This window comes from Leopardus geoffroyi, chromosome D1 (assembly GCF_018350155.1).
Source record: "Leopardus geoffroyi isolate Oge1 chromosome D1, O.geoffroyi_Oge1_pat1.0, whole genome shotgun sequence".
Taxonomy (NCBI): domain Eukaryota; kingdom Metazoa; phylum Chordata; class Mammalia; order Carnivora; family Felidae; genus Leopardus; species Leopardus geoffroyi.
The window spans coordinates 4,158,309-4,180,939 of record NC_059329.1 but is presented as its reverse complement, the minus strand read 5'-3'; the positions used below and the strand labels follow the sequence as shown (position 1 = coordinate 4,180,939).

Sequence of the window (22,631 nt, the reverse complement as noted above, 5' to 3'; positions counted from 1 at the left end):
AATAAAATTCTAGCGTTTAAGACACTTACTTTGTGCCTTCAGCAAACAGAAGGCAAATAGCCAGAAGACAAATAAAAGACTGAAAATCTATGAAGGGATTAGGCTTGCAGGTCATGGTGATATCAGTGGGAATGGGAGAATACAAAATGGCTGACGGACAACGGGTTAACATACAACTATCATGCACGCGAGCATAAATTTTTTTAATGTCAAAATTTTTCTTTAGAATAGGTTCTTAAATTCATAGTATTTATAACTTGATACTCAGGCAAAGTGTAAATAAAATTTTTTCTATCATCAATTCCTTTGACACAAGTGAAGATGACAACAAATATAAGAAATATTAAAAACGTTCATATTTTCATATTTATTTTCAAAAGTAAACATGTTGTTAGAGATGCGATGGAAGAGGCATGGGAATACAGAAGGGTACTAACATACTGGTGTTTTCCCTTTTGCAAGCTAATAAGTGACCCACCCTAACAGAAAAGCTGAAGGTTAAAAGAAGAAATCTACTTGTCAACTTTGACCAAGTTCTACATGAACAGTTGCCCCCAAAATCATGAGAGTCTCTCACTGAAGGAAGACTCAGGAATTGGGAGAAAATAGTTCTTTACAAGAACTAAACGGTAAAAATGGTAATATTCTATTAATAGAGAAATGACACTCAAGAGATCAAAATAATTGGACTTCCTGACACAGCTTTTTGCAATGTTTTCTACTTATTTTATATAAAAACCTCAAAAAGACTCCAAGTGGTATTTCTTCTATCATAATTAGCAGCTGCTGGGAAAAAACAAAAACTGTAAAATTATTTCTCCCACTTCTGTCTGGCCTTATCTTCTTCATTAGCTTTCACAGTAAATCTCAAATGTTAAGATTCCATTGCTGAGTTACCTAATGTTTTATACCTGTTTTAGTGTATGTGGAATGAGAGAACTGTCGTCCAAATTTTCTATTTTTTAAAGTGTTAACAATTACCAATAGTTAATTATAATACAAATTAATTAAATACAATGAATTTCCTAAGTTTCCGTATAATTACCATCTCTGGTTATTCTGGCTAACCTAGACTATAAGAGAAAAAGAAAAAAAAAAAAAAAAAGGAAGGTCATTTTAGCCCAGCTCAGTAAAGACAAAAGGCTCTATTATGCTTAGACTCCTAATAGAGTACATATTTTAAAAATATGGTATTACTCTTGCTTCCAAGGGCATGCCTTTTTAATCATAAGATAAGCATTTTCACAATTTAGAGTTAAAAAGATAGAAAAAGAAAAGAAAAATTATAGGCAATACTGTTTAGATATAGCTTGCTGTAATAGCATAGCTAAAGAGCAAAGTGATTTCAATATAGCACAGGATGCCCCACTGCACACAATGCAGACATCACACTGTATCATAACGTCACAATATGTATTCTCGGTATCGGCATGATGAAGAAGTTCCACTTAGTTTCATTGTATTTTTGATAGCACAATTTCTGCCTTAAGTGGTAAATTTAGCACTGGGATAGCAATTTCCAAAAGATGTGATTCTGAATATGCAAATTTAGGGAAAAAAGAAGAACATGAGAAGATACAATAAAGGAAATGGAGACCACTATAAATTTCCACAGACTCCAGAACTCGGTGTATCTACTGGTGACCAGGTAAATGGCATGGCAAAAATATGGCAAATATAAAAGCATATTACGTGTACAATGAAGGATCAGAGAGAAGAAATTATATACATACAGGCAAAGATATGATAGCTATCAATGTCATAACAACTAAATTCTCTCCCATTCTCCCACCACTTGGTAAATTTTAATTCAATTTATTGAGCATACATGTCTAGAACATCATATAATTACTATAATAAAAGAGTTACAGTTTGAGACATTTGGATCCAGGCAAAGGAATTCAATTGAATGCAGAAATTTACCAATGCTGAAGTTTATCATGAGGAATCATTTTCTGAACTTCCATTAAGTAAATTTAATTCCTTGATCTATTCTCTATATAACACAGTTAAATTGATTCTATTATTTTACATCCCTAGTTTTGTTCCTCTGAAAATATTTTAAATGGCATCATTTCTTTCCCATTTAAATTTTTACAGTCAGGATTTGTGACTCAGTAATCACATATTTGTTTATATTAATTTCTGCTAGTGTAGTTTTATGACCATTACTTCTACCAACCCTCATTTTCCTGGCCAAATGCTTTAGTGCCCATTTTTGTCAAAAAGATTTGATGTTCCTAATAATTTTTAGCCAATAAATTTTTTGGACCCTGTTCAGTTTTAGGCATTATCTGCTGATTACTCCTTATGAACTGAATACATAGGTGAAAGCTTGTGTTACCTATTTTTAACATTTAATATTTGGGGCGCCTGGGTGGCGCAGTCGGTTAAGCGTGCGACTTCAGCCAGGTCACGATCTCGCGGTCCGCGAGTTCGAGCCCCGCGTCAGGCTCTGGGCTGATGGCTCAGAGCCTGGAGCCTGCTTCCGATTCTGTGTCTCCCTCTCTCTGACCCTCCCCCGTTCATGCTCTATCTCTCTCTATCCCAAAAATAAATAAACGTTGAAAAAAAAATTTTTTTTAAATAAAAACGTATTTATATTTTTTAAATTATAGAGAGAAGGAAATAATAACAGTCCGTGATAGCACTGCCTGTATAACTCCTACTGATACATGCAGGCGGTACCTGGGTTACTCAGTCAGTTAAGCCTCTCTTGATTTTGGCTCAGGTCATGATCTCGCAGTTTGTGATTTCAAGCCCCAACATCAGGCTCTGCGCTGACAATGTGAAGCCTGCTTGGTATTCTCTCTCTCCTTCTCTGCTTCTCCTATGCATGCTCTCTCTCTCAAAATATATAAATACACTTAAAGAAAGAAAAATGACTATATAAAGTAATTCATGCACATTATTTGGAAAGTTTCAACAAATATAAAACTTCAGGGTTAAAGGCAGATAAAGTTCCTTCTCCTAAGGGAACAAGTATCATTAAGTAATTTTTTGTTTTATGCACATTATTCATAACAATATTATTTTGTGTAAATAAATCTAAGGTAGCCCAGAGGAAAATGACAAGCAGTTTTATGAAATTGGCAGAGAAGTGCAGGAAGGGGGATGGGGGGGGGTAGGGTGGGCTGGGGGTGGGGAAGGTAAACAGAACAGGAGACAGAGAACGCCACACAAGTGTGCAAACACTTGACTGAGGGCCTGTGAGAAGCAGGACTTGGGTTTTCTCTTCCATGTCTGTACCTTTTCTTAGGTAAGGTGCTTGCCAAGCATGTTGAAATAACTAAATATAGGCTACTGACTGTTTGACACAGCTTTCAGATAAACTAATAATTAAAGCAAACAAGTTGAATGGAATCCTAGAGTCTGAAAATCTGGGCGGCTGATTGCATTTTTGACTGAATGGATTTAAGTGACCAGATGTTGTGGTATTGTGTAGACAGAATTATTACCTAATAAGAGCCAAGAAAGAAGCAGATTAGTATTTGGCACTCCCGCAGTTCAGTCTGCAACTCAATTATGTAGTTTTGTCCATGAGAGAGATTCAGTAAACCCTTGCTGGCTGAGTGATCAAACTACTTTACTACATTTTCCTACTTCCCATCAGGGCTTTTTATTGTCAATATAAAAGCGATCTTGGATAACTTAATATACAAAAGAATCAACTGATACCTTCTGGAAAACAATATGTCTTAAAGAACAATATTTCTTTTGGATTCTCTGCTGTGGTTTGAAATCTCTGTTTTCCCAGTTTGGGATTATTGTATTGCCACAAAGAAGAGATAACATCTTCTATTTCTCCTAAGAAGCTAATAATACAGAAGTTTATATTTCAGTATTATCCCCAACTTAACGTTTCCTTCAGAGATTGTGAAATTTTAGAAAACCATCAATTTTCAACTCTCTATATTAAATGCAGACATAATTATCCTCATTTCCACATCTTTGTGCACAGTTACAGCCACTAGGGTTTGTCTCAAATTAGAATGCCTTCAAGTCATTGCACTGCTGATACATCTGAACATTTCTTAAGGAAGAGAGAAAAGCAGTCATTCTTTTTCAAGGAAGATTAAAGTGATTAGCTTAGTCCTAAGATTAGAAATCATACATTCTAATTATATTGTGGAGGCAGTGTTAGGGAGATGGTTAGAGAGAGGGACTTTGAAGTCAAACAGATTTAAATTCCAATTAGGAATCTACTCTTACTTACCTACTTACTCTTATTTGACAATAACTCCCTTAACCTGTCTGAGTCCTGTTTTTTTCATTTGTAAATAAGGATGATACCTTATTCATGGTCCATGATTGCTGTAGGACTTACATGGTAACATTCAATACCTGCATATATTTCACCAATATGAAGACATGCTTATAAGACACAAGCATATGTGTGAATAAATTACATATATGTGTGTATAGACAGATGGACAGACAGATGAGAGGAAAAGGGAGCATGCACGCACTTTAGCATAATGCTGGGCACATAATAAGTGTTCAATGAAAGGCAATTCTTATTAAATAATCAGGTAATAGAATTCTACTCTGAACATTCTGGCGAGGTCCTGGCCAGTTTGGTATAGCAGAAGTTCAAAGATTTTTTTTTTTCAAGAAGATAGATCTGTGTTCAAATTTAGTTCTGCAATTGACTAGCTGTATGATCTTGGTCAAATTATGTAAACTTCTGAAGCTCCAATTGTTTAAAGGTAAAATAAGATTATAGAAATAATAAGATTAAATTTACTCTGCAGGGTTTTGAGGAGTGAGCAAGATTAAAAGACATAAAGTATATAAAGCACTCGACACAAAGTCTGGCATACAGAAGACGTACAATATACATATCATTTTCTCCATGATCTTACACTTATTTTTTAACCCCTGATGTTTTACTTCTTGATCTTTAAAATATATAAAAACTACATCTGTACCCTTCATAGGGTTGCTGTGTAGACTGAATGAGATGCTATATAAACTACCAAACCAGCCCAGTGGATAGATGGTTTGTAATGTCTCTCAACTCCACTTTCCTAGATACAGACAAAATCTACAAAGACATCAAAATAATGAAGATCTGAATGTACAGCAACATCTTGAGTATTCCAAGAAGAATTTAAAGTCTTTGCCAAGTCTTTTCAAAAGCCTAATGCAAATTTCTCACTTGATAGAAAGATGGAAACAGTACTGAGAAAAATCCACTGTTCTCTTTCCATTTGATAATTAAGTTCGTCACTTATAGGTGTTGGTTCCAGACCAACATGGAGGGTCAAGGCCACATCTGGTTTAATTACCCTTACATCCTGAGTGCCTAACCACCTGTCTAGAAAATGGTAAATATTCAAAGTCCATTTGTTGAACACATGAATAAAAGTCACTCCTGGCAATACTCCAGCAAGGATCACCCAGAATCAGCAAACTGCAAATTGCCTCCAGAGTGAAAGTCTTTTGTCCCCTGACACATTCAAAGCAGAGTCCAGGCCAATATTCGTACCCACCTGCTGATTCTCTGGTCATCTGACCATCAAAATTAGTCAATTTCTTCAACTTCAGCAGGCCTTCCACTAGAAACTACTCAAACTTATTTCGGACACTGTCGTCAAAATTACCATGTTTCACCAAAAAGCGTGATCTGCATTCATCAGATTTTATGAAATTTATTTTTTATGGTTGGTATAACCTTTGAATGAGCATATTAAAGGCAAGTGGGAAAGCAGAATAATTTCTTAGAAGCGAATCTACATGTAAATTTGATCTTGTAACATTTGCACACAGGGTGACAATTTCTGATGCTGTGAGAAGCATTACAAATATACAGAAATCAATTCAGCCATTAGGAAAAAGCAAGAGTTGCTAGGAAACCACACTCCAAATAAGGAATATTATAGTGGTGACCCAGACAATTACCATATGCCTGACATGACATCAACACAAAGGGTAACAGACTTTTAAAAGCACCCATGACACTGAATTATTCCTACCACATTTGCGACCCAGAAAGAGTTGCCTTTCTGTGACTTGAAAACTCAAATGCAAAATCAAAGTTGCATTTGTTCTTAACTCAACAATGAGAGATGCCTCCTAGGACTTACCAAGTCTCACCAGTGTATTTATTTTTTTTATTTTTTATTTATTTTTATTTTTTTTTAATCTTCATTTATTTTTGAGACAGAGAGAGACAGAGCATGTATGGGGGAGGGTCACAGAGAGAGGGAGACGCAGAATCTGAAACAGGCTCCAGGCTCCGAGCTGTCAGCACAGAGCCCGATGTGGGGCTCGAACCCACGGACCGTGAGATCATGACCTGAGCCGAAGTCAGACGCTTAACCGACCGAGCCACCCAGGTGCCCCTCACAGTGTATTTAGGTACATCTATAGTACACAGTATCACACAATTTCACTTTATTGAATGAAGTCCTCTCAATTTTTTTTTATTTTTTTATTTATTTATTTTTTTTAATATATGAAATTTATTGTCAAATTGGTTTCCATACAACACCCAGTGCTCATCCCAAAAGGTGCCCTCCTCAATACCCAAGTCCTCTCAATTTTTAAAAGAATCTACTCTTCAAGTCTGTATATTCTATTTCTATGTCTTTGTATATTCACAGGGAAAAAAAGCCTTCAATAATAAACACAATTTATTTATTTTAAAAAATTTTTTAAACATTTATTTTTGAGAGAGAGAGACAGATGTGAGTGGGGGAGGGTGAGAGAGAGAGAGACACACAGAATCTGAAGCGGGCTCCAGGCTGTGAGGTGTCAGCACAGAGCCCGTCGTGGGGCTTGAACTCACAAACCGTGAGATCAACACCTGAGCCCAAGTTGGACACTTCACTGACTGAGCCACCCAGATGCCCTAATATACGACACAATTTAATATGTGGTGATGGTTGGTTGGTAAATTACAGGTGATGTGACTTTCTTCCGTGTGTCGTTTTTCAGAGGTCATTTGACATTTTGTGATTTTGGAAAACTAATAAAGTTACTTTGAAATGATTTTTACATTTCTATTTGGCGCTAGATATTAGATTTCAAGAGAGCACGACAAATCAAAAACATGAATCCTAACAGTACGGTTAGCAAGCAGAGAGCACATTCCTCTCTCGCATATCATTCCATCTGGCTGTCTTCACATCAGTGGTGGTAGTCTAAGATTCAAGCTGCCGGCCTTGGCATATGCACGTGTCACAATCAACTTTAAAAGAGAGCAAGTTAAACTGGCAGTAAAAAAGAAAAGCCTTCTTGGTCAGCAACACCAGAGAGACCATATTCTAAACTATAATGGGCTAACTGCCCTCACAATAGGTTGGTAAAATCACATCTTAATGTCTTTTTAGGAGCAAGACTTGGCAGACAGAGATTCTTATTCTTTACATAAAACTCAGATAAAAATATGAGCTACCTAACTGCTTGGAGGCTTCACACTCTAAAGCACATGATCCAAGAACCAAACGAAAAGGAGCACCTTTACTAATATAATTTCTGGCCTCCTCTTAGGACATTGTACAAACACTCCTGGGAGGGACCCTCTCTCAGACAGGCTAAAATAAATGAAACAGATTATATCTTCTTGAGGAGGGTTTACCCCATCGTGACATGATTTAACAGTATAACTTTATAAAACATTTAAAATGTGTCTCCACTAAAGTGCATTTCTCTTGTGAAAATGCGGAAGTGTAAAACCCAGTACACAAAACCAGGCTAAGCAATTTTGTATTTTACGTGTACAGTTTCTACCCAAACAATTTAACTTTCCCTTCGTTGCTTGGCTTTGTTTTTCCTTTCACACACGTATTACTGCTACTTTTTGCATGTAGCAAAAATATGCAAATACTTTCACGAAAGGACTTCTCAGAAAATCTGTTTGACAAATATCATGACAAAACTCTTCAATAAGGCCAGCCCTTTCAGAAGTGTGTGCCTGACAAACTATTTTTTCCACAGATGAAAAAGGCGATCATCAGTCTAACTATATTATATGAGAATCAGTCATGATTAAAGACAAAAGCTAAAGCAAACCAGGAAGGGAATTCTAGCTCATTGACATGCGCAAAGCATAAATATTAAGGTCTATTAATTCATTATGCCAACATTTTATAGAAGGATTGCAAGGTAGTAAGTGTGCTCTATTACAGCTCAGAACTGCAGCATCGTGCCAGAAGTGCAATTCGATGACTAAAGCAAATTTCTTGCTCAAAACACAAAAATAACGAATTAGAATATAAGACACGATGTTTAAATCCAAAGACTATCTTAGGAAAAAATGTAAACATTTTAAAATATACATCTTCTGCATCACAATCCACAATAACCAAAAAGACAATCAACAGAGAAAAAACAATGAAGTAAAGTGGCTAAAGTGATTTTCAAAATAAGGATGAAATGACAGCCATTCGCTCCCACACACACATCACGGAACTTATCTCCCTCATTTCATAATTTAAAAAATTAATCGTTTTGGATGGAATAATTCTTAAATAGATTACTTATTTCCATTCTCTTAAAGAGGACACCTAACGGTAGTTTAACTTTTCTTGACTAGAGCCATGAAAAGTCTAACTTAACAGATAACAGATACCACACAGTAAGAAAATTGTGACAGTATGAAGTTTATTTACCACACTTCTATTTAACAAGCCCTATAGAGTGCAATTAGGAGCTCAGGTTAACGAATGTTTCTTATTCTTGCCTTCAACTGTAAAATTGAAATAATATCAATAGAGCCCTTCTAGGTTCGTGAGACTCAGCAGAGCTATCACATGCCAAGTCCTTGGATGGGCGACTGCCTGGCACACTGCCAAGGGCGTCAACAGATATTTATTGTTACTCTGCAGTGGCTAGTTTAAACACAGTTGGATGTTTTGGCCTTTTCTATTTACAGATAGTATCATCTGTGACTTGGGTTGAAAATAGGCACAAATGTAGATTAGTGAGGATGAATCATTATTAGTAAGAAAACTCTTATAAAAAATGTACATGACTTTGAACTTCTATTTCTAGGAAGAGCAGGTTGTATAATCTGAATACCCCTCTGCAGGTCAGCTCACAAGGCAATGAAAAGAGTATGACACCAAGATGGGGGGGGGGGGAGGGGGCGAAGATGAAGCTCAGTGAGAGGTCATTACTAAATCTGAGGGTGCTTGTCCGCTACAGGCATCTTCTGACTTCAGAAGGGAGTGAGGTTAGAGAAATGCTTTTGGGACTCTAACGGTACCTACAGAACTACAGGGACAAATACCCAAGTCTGAGGATGGCCAAGGGGGACACCTTGGTAAACCCTCCATACTTTTAAGATGAGACCCTAGGAGCCAACACCCCAGGTATAAGGGTGATACCAAAAATACAAGGTGAATCAGTAACTGGCCCCCATGGAGAAGGATGCCTGGCATTAAATCATGTGACCCTGATTGCTAGAGCCCCGAGCGATTCCTCCCACCCGAAGAACACATACAATTTCCCTGCAGGAGGGTAACATCATTCCACTTCTCGAATGATTCTGTAACTGTTCATACACAATCTCCAGCACACAAAAAGTAACAAGAATTAGGCACACAGGAGACAAGTAACATGACTAAAAACTAAGTGAAAGCACAGATAATATCATAGACCACGAGGCTCTAGAGAAGGTATTTATGGAGCAAAGAGTTTAAAGATGGCTGATACCGTCAAGGAAAGAAAAACAGTATGAAAAGTTTTGTCAGATGAATGGAAACTTAAAAAAACTACAAACTGCTCTGACAACATGAAGTATCAAGGGGGCGGGTTTAATGAATGATTTTCATAACCAGTTGAGGGGAGTATTAGTGAGTTAGAAGAGCTGAAGAGAATATACAGACTTTAAAGTTCTAATAATTAAACAGAAGCAAAGTATAAAAGAGAACCTATTGTAACCTCCTGTACTGGTAAACTCTCAGTGAAAATATACTCTAAACATATTCTTTAAAGACACAGAAACACATTTCTAGTACCATATAAATTCACTATACAAAGTGATGTATTAGAAAATACATTTAGCCATAAATTTCACCAGTAATAGTAACTTTGTATATTATTGCTACAATAAAACAGTAATTTACCAAAACTGCAACTATCTGCATTACCTAAAAGATTAAAAGTACTTTCGAACGTTGTCTACTGGATAAACACAGGAGGTGAGAATAAATTGGGCTATCTTAGTGAGTTCCCATAATGCCCAAGTAGTTCTTCTGAACCCTTAGGTTTTTGTCCTTAGGTTTAAGTTCTAGAGATAGAACATTTCTGGTAAGTACAATACACACTTCAGGGTGAAAAATAAAATTAGAATTTTATACATAAACACTTACCAAAGAATCACAATCAATTTACCAAATAATTAGTTCCTCTTTTCCCTAAATACAATCTTGGGCTGTAATCTCATGGGGTTAATTTAATACTACAATATTTGCAAGGAACAAATCTCTCCAGATATTAAAGTAACAACATCATTTATTATTTATAAATAAAAAGTATTGAACAATTAATTGGAGAATAATTATTTCATAATCTCAAAAAATCCTGTAAACTCATTAGAAGACTCAGTCGAAGCTTACATGAGTTACAATTTAATGTATTACATGCAAGGTGTAGTATACGTAAATTGTATGTTAAAATTCCTGCCTTTGGACTAGGCGGTTAGAAAAGATTCATGGCATTTCCCTGATTTGCAATTAAGATTGCTAAACACGTTAGTATTACAACATGATTACACATTGTTTTTTTTTTAAACTCTCTTTCACAATCTCTGTATAATTCCCTCATTATATAAAATGCACTGTTGTCTGAACTATTGAAGCAAATTTGAATTTGTGTGCCTGTATGATGAAATTCAATGCAAATATTTTTTAAAAACTGAAGTCCAGAAGTAAAACTTAGATATTTGGACACGCTAACTCAATCTTCTTCAAAAGCCTGAAATCATGAAAATACCACTGGTCTTTCTAAAATCTATATAATCACATTCTCCAGTCCATCAACGCAGCTTCTCTTTCCTACCCACATTTTTATTTCTAAGGAATAAAGCACAAGCAGTTATAAATATTTTGCTATTTTAATCAAACAGTGGTTAAATTATTAGTAAAAGCCTTTCAGCCTTAAAAACTGTTCAAAATACTTTGGTAAGATTAGGGTCACAAGGTTAAAGAACAGCATGAATTCATACAATTTTCTAGTGAAGTCACAATATAGCTAGCTCAAACAAAGGGCAAAGAATATAAATTTGATAGTACTTTTCTTCAAGAGTTAAGTTTAAGATGTAAGAAAATCAGATTTCCTCTACACGGGGGGAGTGGAATAAGCATAATGCTGACATTTCTACAAGTTCAGCCAGGAGAATAAACACCATATTGAGAAAATGTTAAAAATTAGAATCATTAATTTTAAAAGCAGCCTTTTGTTTGTTTCAAGTTTTTATTTAAATTCTAATTAGTTAATATATAGTGTAGCATTGGTTTCAGGAGAATTTAGTGATTCGTCACGTACATATAAGACCCAGTACCTATCACAAGTGCCCTCCTTAGTGCCCGTCACCCATCTAGCCCATCCCCCACCCACCACCCTCCATCAACCCTCAATCTGTTGTCTACGGTTAAGAGTCCTTTATGGTTTGCTTCCCTCTATGAAAGCAGGCTTAAATAAAGTCACTTTAGAACTATATTTCCAATTTAAATGGACACAAATATGGACCATATTTGTGAATGCTCTGTAGCTACAGTATAGAACAAGCCTCTCAGTCTCATTAGAGTATTTATAAAAAATAATTTGCTTGAGTATTATGAACTGAATAACTGAAATACTATATTCTTTTGTTACTTTAAAATTTTTTTACGCCAAGCCAATTTTATAGTTAATGATTCAAGGATACTACCAGTCACATGCATGCAATTCCAACTGATAATTCAGGTACCTATTTCCTGTAACGAGAGGTACCTGACTTATAATACCATGTAAACATTATCAATTTATTTTTCAAAATATGAGAGGTTTGGGGGAACTTTATTTTGAACAATTATTGCAACTTAATAGCTTAAATTTTAAGCATCCTAAACTTACATAGTTTGAAGTAAACAATCAGCTGAAAACATATCAACCCTACTGCACACCCAAGCATTTTTAATAAAAGATTCTTTCAGTAAGTTTAGAAATGTTCCCATGGCACCAACTTAGAAGCCAATTCAAAGTCAAATTAATATGCCAAAAACAATCTCAAACCACGCAAATAATATAAGTAATGAAGCTAAAATTATTTAAGTGGTTTTATGATTCTTTCTGCATTCTTGTTAAATCTTTATAGACATTTCCTCTTCTGATTTAATAAGACTATCTGATTCATAAGACAGAGTAATGTTACATACCACAAATAAAAATATGGAGGAGCACACCGTAAAACACAATTCCCTGGTTTTGTTCTAGGGTAATTTAAGTTTGCTTTGACAAGGCTGAATCAATACAAACATGATATCTCCTATAAAAGAAAATCCAACATAGAAAAACAATCCCAAGTGATAAGACTGCCCAGCTAGTAGTCTTGAAAATTTAAGAACTTGTAGGAACTCAGTCTGGACTGTGTATATTTGCAGTTTGAAGCAGATCTGAGACAGCATTACTTTGTTTTCCTGGCCGTGGTAGAAATGCCATTCCTATACTTGAATAACTGGATAATTATGTCCTGAGGGGACTTAAACTATTTTTTTGAATGCTCCATGCTTTCCTATTTTTATTGCTGATGAGAGTGGTGAGAAAACCCTTTCTCTTTCCACTGTTTTTTTTTAACGTTTATTTATTTTTGGGACAGAGAGAGACAGAGCATGAACAGGGGAGAGGCAGAGAGAGAGGGAGACACAGAATCGGAAGCAGGTCCCAGGCTCTGAGCCATCAGCCCAGAGCCCGACGCGGGGCTCGAACTCATGGACCGCGAGATCGTGACCTGAGCCGAAGTCGGACACTTAACCGACTGCGCCACCCAGGCGCCCCCTTTCCACTTTTTAAAACTGCCAAATGTAGGGGCGCCTGGGTGGCGCAGTCGGTTAAGCGTCCGACTTCAGCCAGGTCACGATCTCGCACTCCGTGAGTTCGAGCCCCGCGTCAGGCTCTGGGCTGATGGCTCAGAGCCTGGAGCCTGTTTCCAATTCTGTGTCTCCCTCTCTCTCTGCCCCTCCCCCGTTCATGCTCTGTCTCTCTCTGTCCCAAAAATAAATAAACGTTGAAAAAAAAATTTAAAAAAAAAATGCCAAATGTAAACATATATGTAAACATCAAAGAACAGTAGTAAAATGGGTGATTCTGCACTACAATCCTACCCGCACTTTCCTTCCTGCCTCCTCTCTCTTCCCATCATCTTCTTCCTTTCCCTTGCAGTTAAGCACCATCTTGAATTTGTAGTAACCACTCCCTTTTTTTTTCCTTTACCCTTTTTCCAGCAATGCAGCTATCTCTAAATAACATATTTTTTCCCACTTTCCCAGTTTTGAGACTTAATTAAGTGGGATAAGACTACAGCCTTCCTTTCTGACTTGCTTCTTTTGGTCAAGATTATGTTTTTGACATTCACCCTTGTTGGTGTCAGTAGCTGAAGTCATTCATTTTCCCAAGTGTATGGTGTGTGCGTGTGTGTGTGTGTGCGCGTGTGTGTGTGTGTCTACACATACACACGTACATATACATTTTTTTTCACAGGCAATCCTATTAGATGGTTATTTGAGTTATTTCCAGTTTGAAACTCTTATCAAGGTGTTGCTGTGAATAATCTTGTGACTTGTGCTACACCTGAACACGTTCTTCCCTGAGCAAGCGTCTAGGGGCGAGGTTGCTGGGATGTAGGCAAGGCACAAACTAAGGCACACAGAATATACCGTACTTGGGAAGGCGTACTCCCACCAGCTGTGTATGACTTCCCCCTGCTCCAGATCCTCACCAACTGTGATAGTGTCAGAGCTTCAAAGTTGTGCCAAACTAGTAGGTAGAAATGCTACAGGATGGTGCTACCGATATATAGTCATCCCGTTACTCGTGAGGTTAACCAAAGATACTTTTAATGGTTAAATGTGTTGCAAAAAACCCTCCTTGTCTGTGGTTATCTTTTTCTCTTTTTAGGTGTTATTTGATAAGCAGGAAGGTTTTAACTTCAGTGTAGAAAACTTTACACTTATTTTCCTGTATGATTTGATAAGTTTTGACTTGACTAGCTTACAAAAAAAAAAAAAATGTTCCTTATGCTGAGTTAAAAACTCCGAAATTATAAATTTAAGACCTTATAGTGGGGCCCTTCACATTCAACCCAGGTGGAATTACATTCTGTACAGCTTCGTGAAGTAGAGATCCAGTTTTAATACTTTTGTCCACATGGATAAACAGTTGTCCTCCAACCTTTGATGGAATAGCCCATTCTTTCCCCACAGATCAATTTCACCTCCGTCATGTATCAAGTCCCTCTTTTCTCCGACACACTACAGAATTATTAAGACATGTTCAGTTTTGAATTCCTATGATTTGGCTTCGTAGAATCCCTTAGAATTACTGGCTCTGAGAACTGATCGATGTCTTTTACTGTTCCAGAAAAAAAAATTCCTTGTTTTGCATTCCCTCTGTAACTCCATGTGAAACCCCAACTGAACATATATTTTCCTACTCTGTCCTCCATTCCTCCCAGATATTTTATATTTTAAATTATCTTATTTATATTTCCATCTTTTAATTCTCTGGACTTGATTATGGGTAACTTCTTCAGTTCTAACTTTCAGTATACTAATTTTTCCTTCAGCTATCTCTAATCTGCTTTTAAATTCATCCACTGACCTTTTTTTTTTCTTAAGTATTATGCTGATTACTTAGGAGTTCTCTGGTTCTTTTTCAAACCTACTGTTCCTGCCTCACATTTTTAAGCTTCTTCTTTCTTTCCTTAATTATACGAAACATTGTCATTTTGATTCTCTCTGAAAATTTTGTTATCAGATAACACTTCACTATTTTCTTATCTATTGCTCCTGCTGGTTCTCACCCATTATACTTTCATTTCTTGTGTAAATTTGTGGGTTTAGGGGTTTTTTTTGGCAGGGGGGCAGTGACGAGTTGTTTTATTTTGTTTTCCGTACTAGCCACTCAGCCCCCAGAGTACTTTACTATGGCTATTCTTTGAAGGAGGGATTGAAGTTGACTCCCTCCAGAAAGAAGTAATGTTTCCTAGTTTCCTACTATTGCTTCTCATGACCAAGCAATTAATTTAAATTCCCCACTTAAATTTTGTCAATCTACACATGCAACATAATTGGCACATTTTTTCTTTCCTAATAGTTCGGTGATGCGCTTTGGTGGTATAGTGGTGAGCATAGCTGACTTCCTAATAGTTCAGTGATGTGCTTAATAGTTTTTGGAAATCTTAAAGAGTGTTAAATATTTTAAAAATATTTTTAACACAGCATTTTAATAATTTTAGTCATAAGGGACACTCATAATATCTAATTTGCCCTAACTCCAGAATTAGGAATGTACATTTTAAGGCTTTCATTCTCTCTATTTATTTTAAACTCATAGCTGGTGAGCTGTTATAAAAGGGTTGTCTTACCTTCATGGTTACTTCTACAAATACATGATTTCTAGTTTCTAAGAAGACACAATAACAATACTTCTGGGATCCACTGGGTCCTGGCAAGACTAGAGGTAGGTGACCTCGTCCATTCTTAAAGGTAACCCTTAGACTGCAGAGAGCCATCAGTACCAAAAAGAGTACAACATACCAGGAGCTACATTTTCTACCATTTTTAAATTTTCTTAGTTATTGGGCTCCAACCTTCAAGCTGTGCCACATTAAAAACACGTACGGGGTGGGGGGCGCCTGGGTGGCTCATTCGGTTGAGCATCCGACTTCGGCTCAGGTCATGATCTCGCAGTTTGTAAGTTTGAGCCCCCGTGTTGGGCTCTGTGCTGACAGCTCAGAGCCTGGAGCCTGCTTCAGATTCTGTGTTCCCCTCTCTCTCCACCCTACCCCTGCTTGTGCTTTGTCTCTGTCTTTCAAAAATGAATGAACATTAAAAATAAAACAAAAAAAATAATAAAATAAATAAAAACACGCACAGGTAACCCTGAGTGCTAAGGCTTTATAAGGAACCCCTACCTGTACATTACCCAAAGTAAGTGTTCAGGTCCTCCATATTCTTCTGAGGATTATGTCTGAGACCCTGATTCCCACTATCATCTTTGCTTGGTGCTGGTGAGTTGGTAACTGACAATGAATGTTTCTATCCTCTACGTCTTTAGCTCTTTGTTTTCTCCATGGCAATTAGCCTTTCATACACCTTTTCCTATTTTGGATCTTATTCCATTTGTTCTTTTCCTGGTGTTCTATGAGTTTTTTCTAGTTAAGCCTCATCCTCCTTACTTGTCTAAATCTGTAGGACACGTAAGTAGAATTCAAAAGGGAATTTCTTGCCCCCTTCAGTTAAAGGCATGCTACTACTCAAACCACATTGTAGAGAAGGTTACCTGAATTGGTCTTCCATCAGGTGTCAGCACCTCTTCTGAAAGTTCCATCATCTTCAGGGCCATGAGAGCAATGGGCTTAGCGTGGCAGAGGCTCTTTCTATGGAGTCCTGCAGCAACACAGTATGCATCACCTATTGTTTCCACCTGCAGCAATCAGACAAACCAAATGCAAACATATGATAATGAGCCAGAAGAGAAATGATGAGTTATCTGCAATCACAAATGTTGCTGCAAACATGTCACCAAAATATCAATAAGGTAAGAAATTAGACAACAGGGTGTAATCACAGCAGAGTTTGTAAACAGCCACCGTCAAATACTGACATCTCACTCCAGGGCTGTTCATCAATGTTATCACCATAGATGATCATTGAAACTGGGAACAACTGGAACACAAAACAATTATCCTCCACAAAAAAAATTCACTGCATCAATGCATTCTAACAATCGAGTATTAAAAAATGTACTGCATTAAATTCTTTTGGTGCTTATTCAGGGAATATAATGAAAAAAGTTAAGCTCACGAGATGAGGAACACCAAAATGATCACTTGATCACCAAAATCTTCTCAGAAAATATGCATCAACATTATTCCCAATACCCTCTGACCTATCATGAAGTCCAACATTTTCACCTGTTTTCTTGTGCCAGAGATATGGAAATAAAATCATATGGTAAGAAAAGAAAGACAATGCATTGTGAGTTGGGAGAGGTTTTACTCCAAGGACTGAAATATACTTCCCCAAAGAATTCCCACTGAGAAAGACATCCAGTTAATGAATGTCTAAAATGTGTCAGTTTACCATGTCCCCCTGGAAACACAATGTCCTCTGCTAATCCTATTTATTTCATCCTTTTGTACTTCTATATACTTTTTTTAAGTTTTTATATAAATTTCACTTAAACAGTGTAATATTAGTTTCACGTGTACAATATAGTCATTCAACACTTCCATACAGCACCCTGTGCTCATCACAAGTGCCCTCCTTCATCCCCGTCACCTATTTCACCGATCCCCCCACCCACCCCCCGCTTTGGTAACCATCAGTGTATTCTCTGCAGTTAAGAGTATGTTTCTTGGTTTGCCTCTCTCTCTTTTTCCCCTTGGCTTACTTGTTTGTTTCTTAAATCCCACATGAGTGAAATCATATGGTATTTGTCTTTCTCTGACTGACTTTGCTTAGCATTATACCCCCTAGCTCCAACCATATCATTGCAAATGGCAAGATTTCATGCTTTTTTATAGCCGAGTAATATTCCATTTTATGTATATACCACATGTTGTGAGCCATGAACTTTGAAACTAAATTCTGATTTTCAGATATCAGAACACATAGGCAGTAAATTATTTGTACAAACTGAATTGCTTTATAGTGAACTGTGAACATGCATGTTCCTGAAGCATTATCTCTCCTTGAAATCCCTATCCTCTTCTTCATCAGCCGTCATCGTCATTATCTTTTCAGCTAAAGTTGATTGAGTTCCACTAAATGTGTATTCCTAGAATTTGTACCGTAAGAATACAGATTAGTTATATGTTGTACTTTTTTCTTTTAGCAGTGTGTAATGTAGTATGGATATGGACCAATCAGTTGCCAATAGCTATGACACAGAATTCTAAGAAAGTGCAAGATAAATGTGTACACAATATAACAAATTCACATGAAAATCTACACCTGATCATGTAAACTTTTATAGTATTTAGTTTCCAAATATTTGAAATCAGTTTACCTGTCAGAAACAATAGGATCAAGAATTAGGCAAGGGACGCCTGGGTGGCTCAGTTGGTTAAGTGTCTGACTCTTGATTTTGGTTGAGGTCATGATCTCACCATTCATGAGTTTGAGCCCTGTGTTGGGCTTGGAGCTAATGGCAATGAGCCTGCTTGGGATTCTGTCTGTCTCTCCCTCTCCCTCCCTCCCTGCCCCCTCTTGCTCGTGCTCTCTCTCTCAAAATAAATTAATAAATAAACTGAAAAAAACTAGGCAAAAAATGGACATCAAAAAACAATGGTCTGTATAAAGATGTGCAATTCTCACAATTATTCATAAACACCCAACATGTAGAAAAAATCTAAAAGATTTCATCTATGCTAGGCTAGATTATGTTGCAATAACAATACAACTTCAAAATCTGAATGCCCCAAAATAACAAAGGCTTGTTTTTGATTCATGTTACAAATTCATGTGGGTTAGGGGATTGGAGTAGAGGGGAGAAACATGTGCTGTGTCTCTCTACTCTAGGACAAAGGCTAATAGAACCTCCCCACCTGGTCCTGATTGCCATGGCAGAGATAAAGAGGTTCTGACAAACTGTGCACTAGCCATTACAGCTTTGTCCCTGATGTGACATATAGAGCTTCTCAAGATTCATCCACCAAAACAAGTCGCATGACCACGATCAGTGCAAAGGTGATGGGAAAATTCAACCACCCTTCTGCCCAGACATGAGTCAGAAATATTTGGTGAGTAGCACTTGTATGCACATGAACGAATAGGTAATAGCTTAAAGTTTTCAAATACTTAGATGTCTGGAAACTGCAGGTAATAAATCTGTAAGATGTTTTTTTCTTTCCTCACAGATATATTCAGCATCTTAACCTGAACATCCTGGTCGAAAGGCTACCACCTTAGTCGTACATCTTTCCATGAAGTTCTATTCTTCTCTCCCTTCATCTAATTCTGATCTACGCAAGTTTAGCAGAATTAAGTCTATATGCAAATTTTAATGGGTTCCCTCCAAAAACATTAGTCAATTTTGCTTCACAGGGAGCAGAAAAAGGGAAAACATTATATATCAATTACATTTGCTCCTAAGGATGTTTCCTTGAGTTAAACCAGATAAACAAGTGGAAACTATAAACTTTCTAAAAAAAAAACTGCCTGAAAAGTTGACTATGTTCTGAATTCCTTTACAATTGCTTCGCTGTTTTTTACATACAATTTTAAATACAACAAACACTACCTAAAGTAGTGCATTTCATTTATTTTTGGTATCTCCAACCTGTTCTTGAATGATACTAGATAAGAATAAAGATGGCTAAGTTGGTCGTGGAGATGGAAAAGACTGCTTAAATCCTTTTGTGAACATAGAAGAAGAGGCTTCTGCACCAAAAATATTATGTATGACTGTTGCCTCACATATTATTATAGATGCTTTTATCAAACTAAAACAATTTACCCATCTCGGTATATCATCTGTTCAACCCTTGATAGTAAAAACCCTCACATTATCCCAAAAATAAATGAGGTATAGATAAACTCCTCAGAGTTGTGCACTCTTACTTTTTATTTATGTTATTTTGGTTTTAAAGAAATAATTTAAGAGTTTATTTTAGCTCCTAATAGAATCTCATTCCTGTAACATTCTTCTCCATCCCCTCCAGGCTAAAGCTCAAGAAATATCTACAAGGTTTCTTGGAAATTTGGGCACTGTAAGGACAAAGGATTCTGTGTGTGTCATGGGGAAGAGTAGTGGTGGTGATAATAGCCTAAGAGTAGCCTAAGAGAATACTATGTGTAACAGGGCAATGAATAATCCCTGTCCCATGGACTCACACCCACCTTCAATCCCACAATCCTTGGTCTGTCTTCTTTTGAACTTTCTAGGACTTGTAAAAGAAAGCTTGTGGAGTCGGGGTGAGGGAAGCATAAAAATAGAGGGTCAGAGATCTCTGGCAGCCTATTTTACTGGACAACCTCCCTCTCTCTTTCTAGGTATGATTGAGAGGAGAAGCAAATTGAAAAGTCTGCTTTCTAGTTTTTTGCTTTCTGGTTTTGGTTCCTCAAGTCATTAAAAACAGAAAGAGGAGAGAAAAGTTGAGAGAGACACAGAAAGGAGAAGAGAGATGTTGGAAAGAGTTGGAGGCAGATGAAGTCTACAAATGAATATGTCTTTTCTCTCCTGGAATCTCACAGAGCACTTTGTCACCTGGTCATGATCAGGTAGGCAAAAGGGGGCTGAGAAACATGCCACACTCTGCATGAGCTCATTGACTGTGGCTAAGAACACGTGATTCCCAGAAAGGACACCCTATTCACCCTTGTTGAGAGGATAGAGCCACACCTGCCAGCCTAATCACCTCTCTGACATCAGGTATGGTTCCTGAGTGACAATGAAAGGAAGGGAGGTGGAAGAGGTTTCCAGTGGTTGGTAGGGAGCCTGAGTCCACAGGTGGTTCTGAAGGTCCCTGTCACCTAGAAACCAAAAAATGGGGTTGCTGGTGCTCTGAACACAGATTATCCAAAAGACTGACTAGAAAAGGTAGAGCATGGCACAGGCCTTCATGAAGACTTATAAGTAGCAAAAAAGCTACTGGAAAGTTTTGGATTTGGGTAGATTTAGAGGTCCCTTACTTTTATCCTTTACCTCATACAAGTTCAGCAGCTCTCCACTGTTTATGTCCCTGTTTTTCCAGATACTCAGCAGGGTGGGTGACATGGGCTCCTGGTCAAAGATGAAAATTCAGGTGTTGATGGCCAAGCACAGGTCTTGGGGCCATGGCGTTATCCACTGGAAGATGAGAAACTTGCCAGACATTAAACATGAACCTAGCTTTTCATTGTTCTTGTGGTTGTGGGGCTTGAAGATACAATAATCCTCTTCCAATATGGCTCTTAAGTACCTACATCAGAAGCAGGAGGGAAGGCCTTGACACAAAGATTCAAGCAATGGAGATGAAGGCAGTGCTGTCTTTAGTATCATTTCCTTGGCTTAGACAGATGATGGCCATGTCCACAAAAGCTACATTAATGATGACGACAGCACTGATGGAGCACAGAGACCAGCACATGCACAACACCACAGTTGGCCAAACAGAGGTCCGACAACTGATGGCAGGTAATCTTGGGCGAGAACAATTTCCAAAGGCAGGCGTTAACCACATGAGTACCCAAAGAGCTTGAGTATCCCCATGGACTGCCCTGCTGAATGTGGTCTGATTTCCCTTCACAGGGTAGTTACTCCTGTACGAACTGGGCTATAGTTCCCCATTAGTAATAACAATTGTTTTGTCAGATTCTGGGAGGCTGTGGTCTGAGGCAGTGATGAAGGTGAAGAAGCTATAGGTGATGTCCTGCTCCTGTAGATGAAGGACGGGGTGGGGGGGGGGGGCAAACAGTGCTGATCCTATGTTTTAAATGGAAAGAAATGACACCTGTCCAGAAGATATGACCTCATCATACTCTTTAATGATCGCCTTGTTTCTGCAGTTAAGAATTTGTCCAAAAGAAGACCCTGAACTTGTAGCCTGTCCTGGGATGTCTGAACACTTTCATCCCTAATTGGTATAAACCTTAGCAAATCTGCATTGGAGCTCTTAAGTGTTAGGTGGGGGTTGGCTCAAAAGGCGAGGTCCCACAATGTGAGTATATTTTGGTTGATGAAACTTGTGCCCTCACCCAAGTGCCGCTGCATTCACCCCAACTTGGAATTCAGGTGGAGAAGGCCCTGCCAACCTGAGCATCCATGGTCTCTAACTCCACACTCAACAAAGTCCCTGAAGAGATCACGTTCAGGGCTCAAGCCACCCCCCCCCCCCGCTTCCTTTACCTCCACCACTTTATTCTCCTGCACCATCTCTCATCTGAACTTCCCTTCCTCATCTTCTCCTCTACCTCCTCACTCATTTTTCTTCTCCAGGATTCCCATCTCTCCACTGGCTCCTCATCCACTACTTCCTTCTGCTGTCACTGAGAGAGAAGGTGGCACATTCCTCAGTCGTCACCTGAGACCTCTATGACACCGTGAACCAGATCTCTGTAGGCATTCCACCTGGCATTACCAGGGTGTGAAAGTAGATCACTCACCAGTAACAGAGGTAAGGGAGAAACTGAGGCTTCACAGGTGATGGCTGGCAGAATGCAGCAACCTGGATATGGCCACACCTGCCACCCTAATTCTAAAGGAGGGGACACCACTGAGGACACCAGTTCCTGGGATTAGACAGAAGAGTAACAACTGAGCACAAAGGGCCTCTATCTCCCACAGGGGGACCAAGAAGCAGCCTCCACCTCCTTAGCACATTCATTTTCATCAGACGCTATGTTGGGAATCCACCTCCACATATTTATCCCCTTCCTATACAACGATTACCAGAAAGCAAAATTGTTACCCTGTCCTTTTTAATTTTTTTCAGATCT

The 22,631-nt window shown here is 37.9% G+C and overlaps 1 protein-coding gene across 3 annotated transcripts in view; it reads right to left on the bottom strand.

The window, feature by feature from the left end:
• LOC123600589 (guanylate cyclase soluble subunit alpha-2-like) overlaps positions 1 to 16,603 on the bottom strand; it is a 104,908-nt gene extending 88,305 nt beyond the window's left edge. For all 3 annotated transcript variants that reach the window (XR_006713665.1, XM_045482646.1, XM_045482645.1), the window contains exon 1: positions 16,492 to 16,603. Coding sequence is in view for 2 of the 3 variants with exons in the window: in XM_045482646.1 (XP_045338602.1) it covers positions 16,492 to 16,554 (63 nt within the window). In the remaining variant the exon portion in view is untranslated. The remainder of the gene's footprint in view (positions 1 to 16,491) is intronic.
• Positions 16,604 to 22,631: the final 6,028 nt, after the last annotated feature.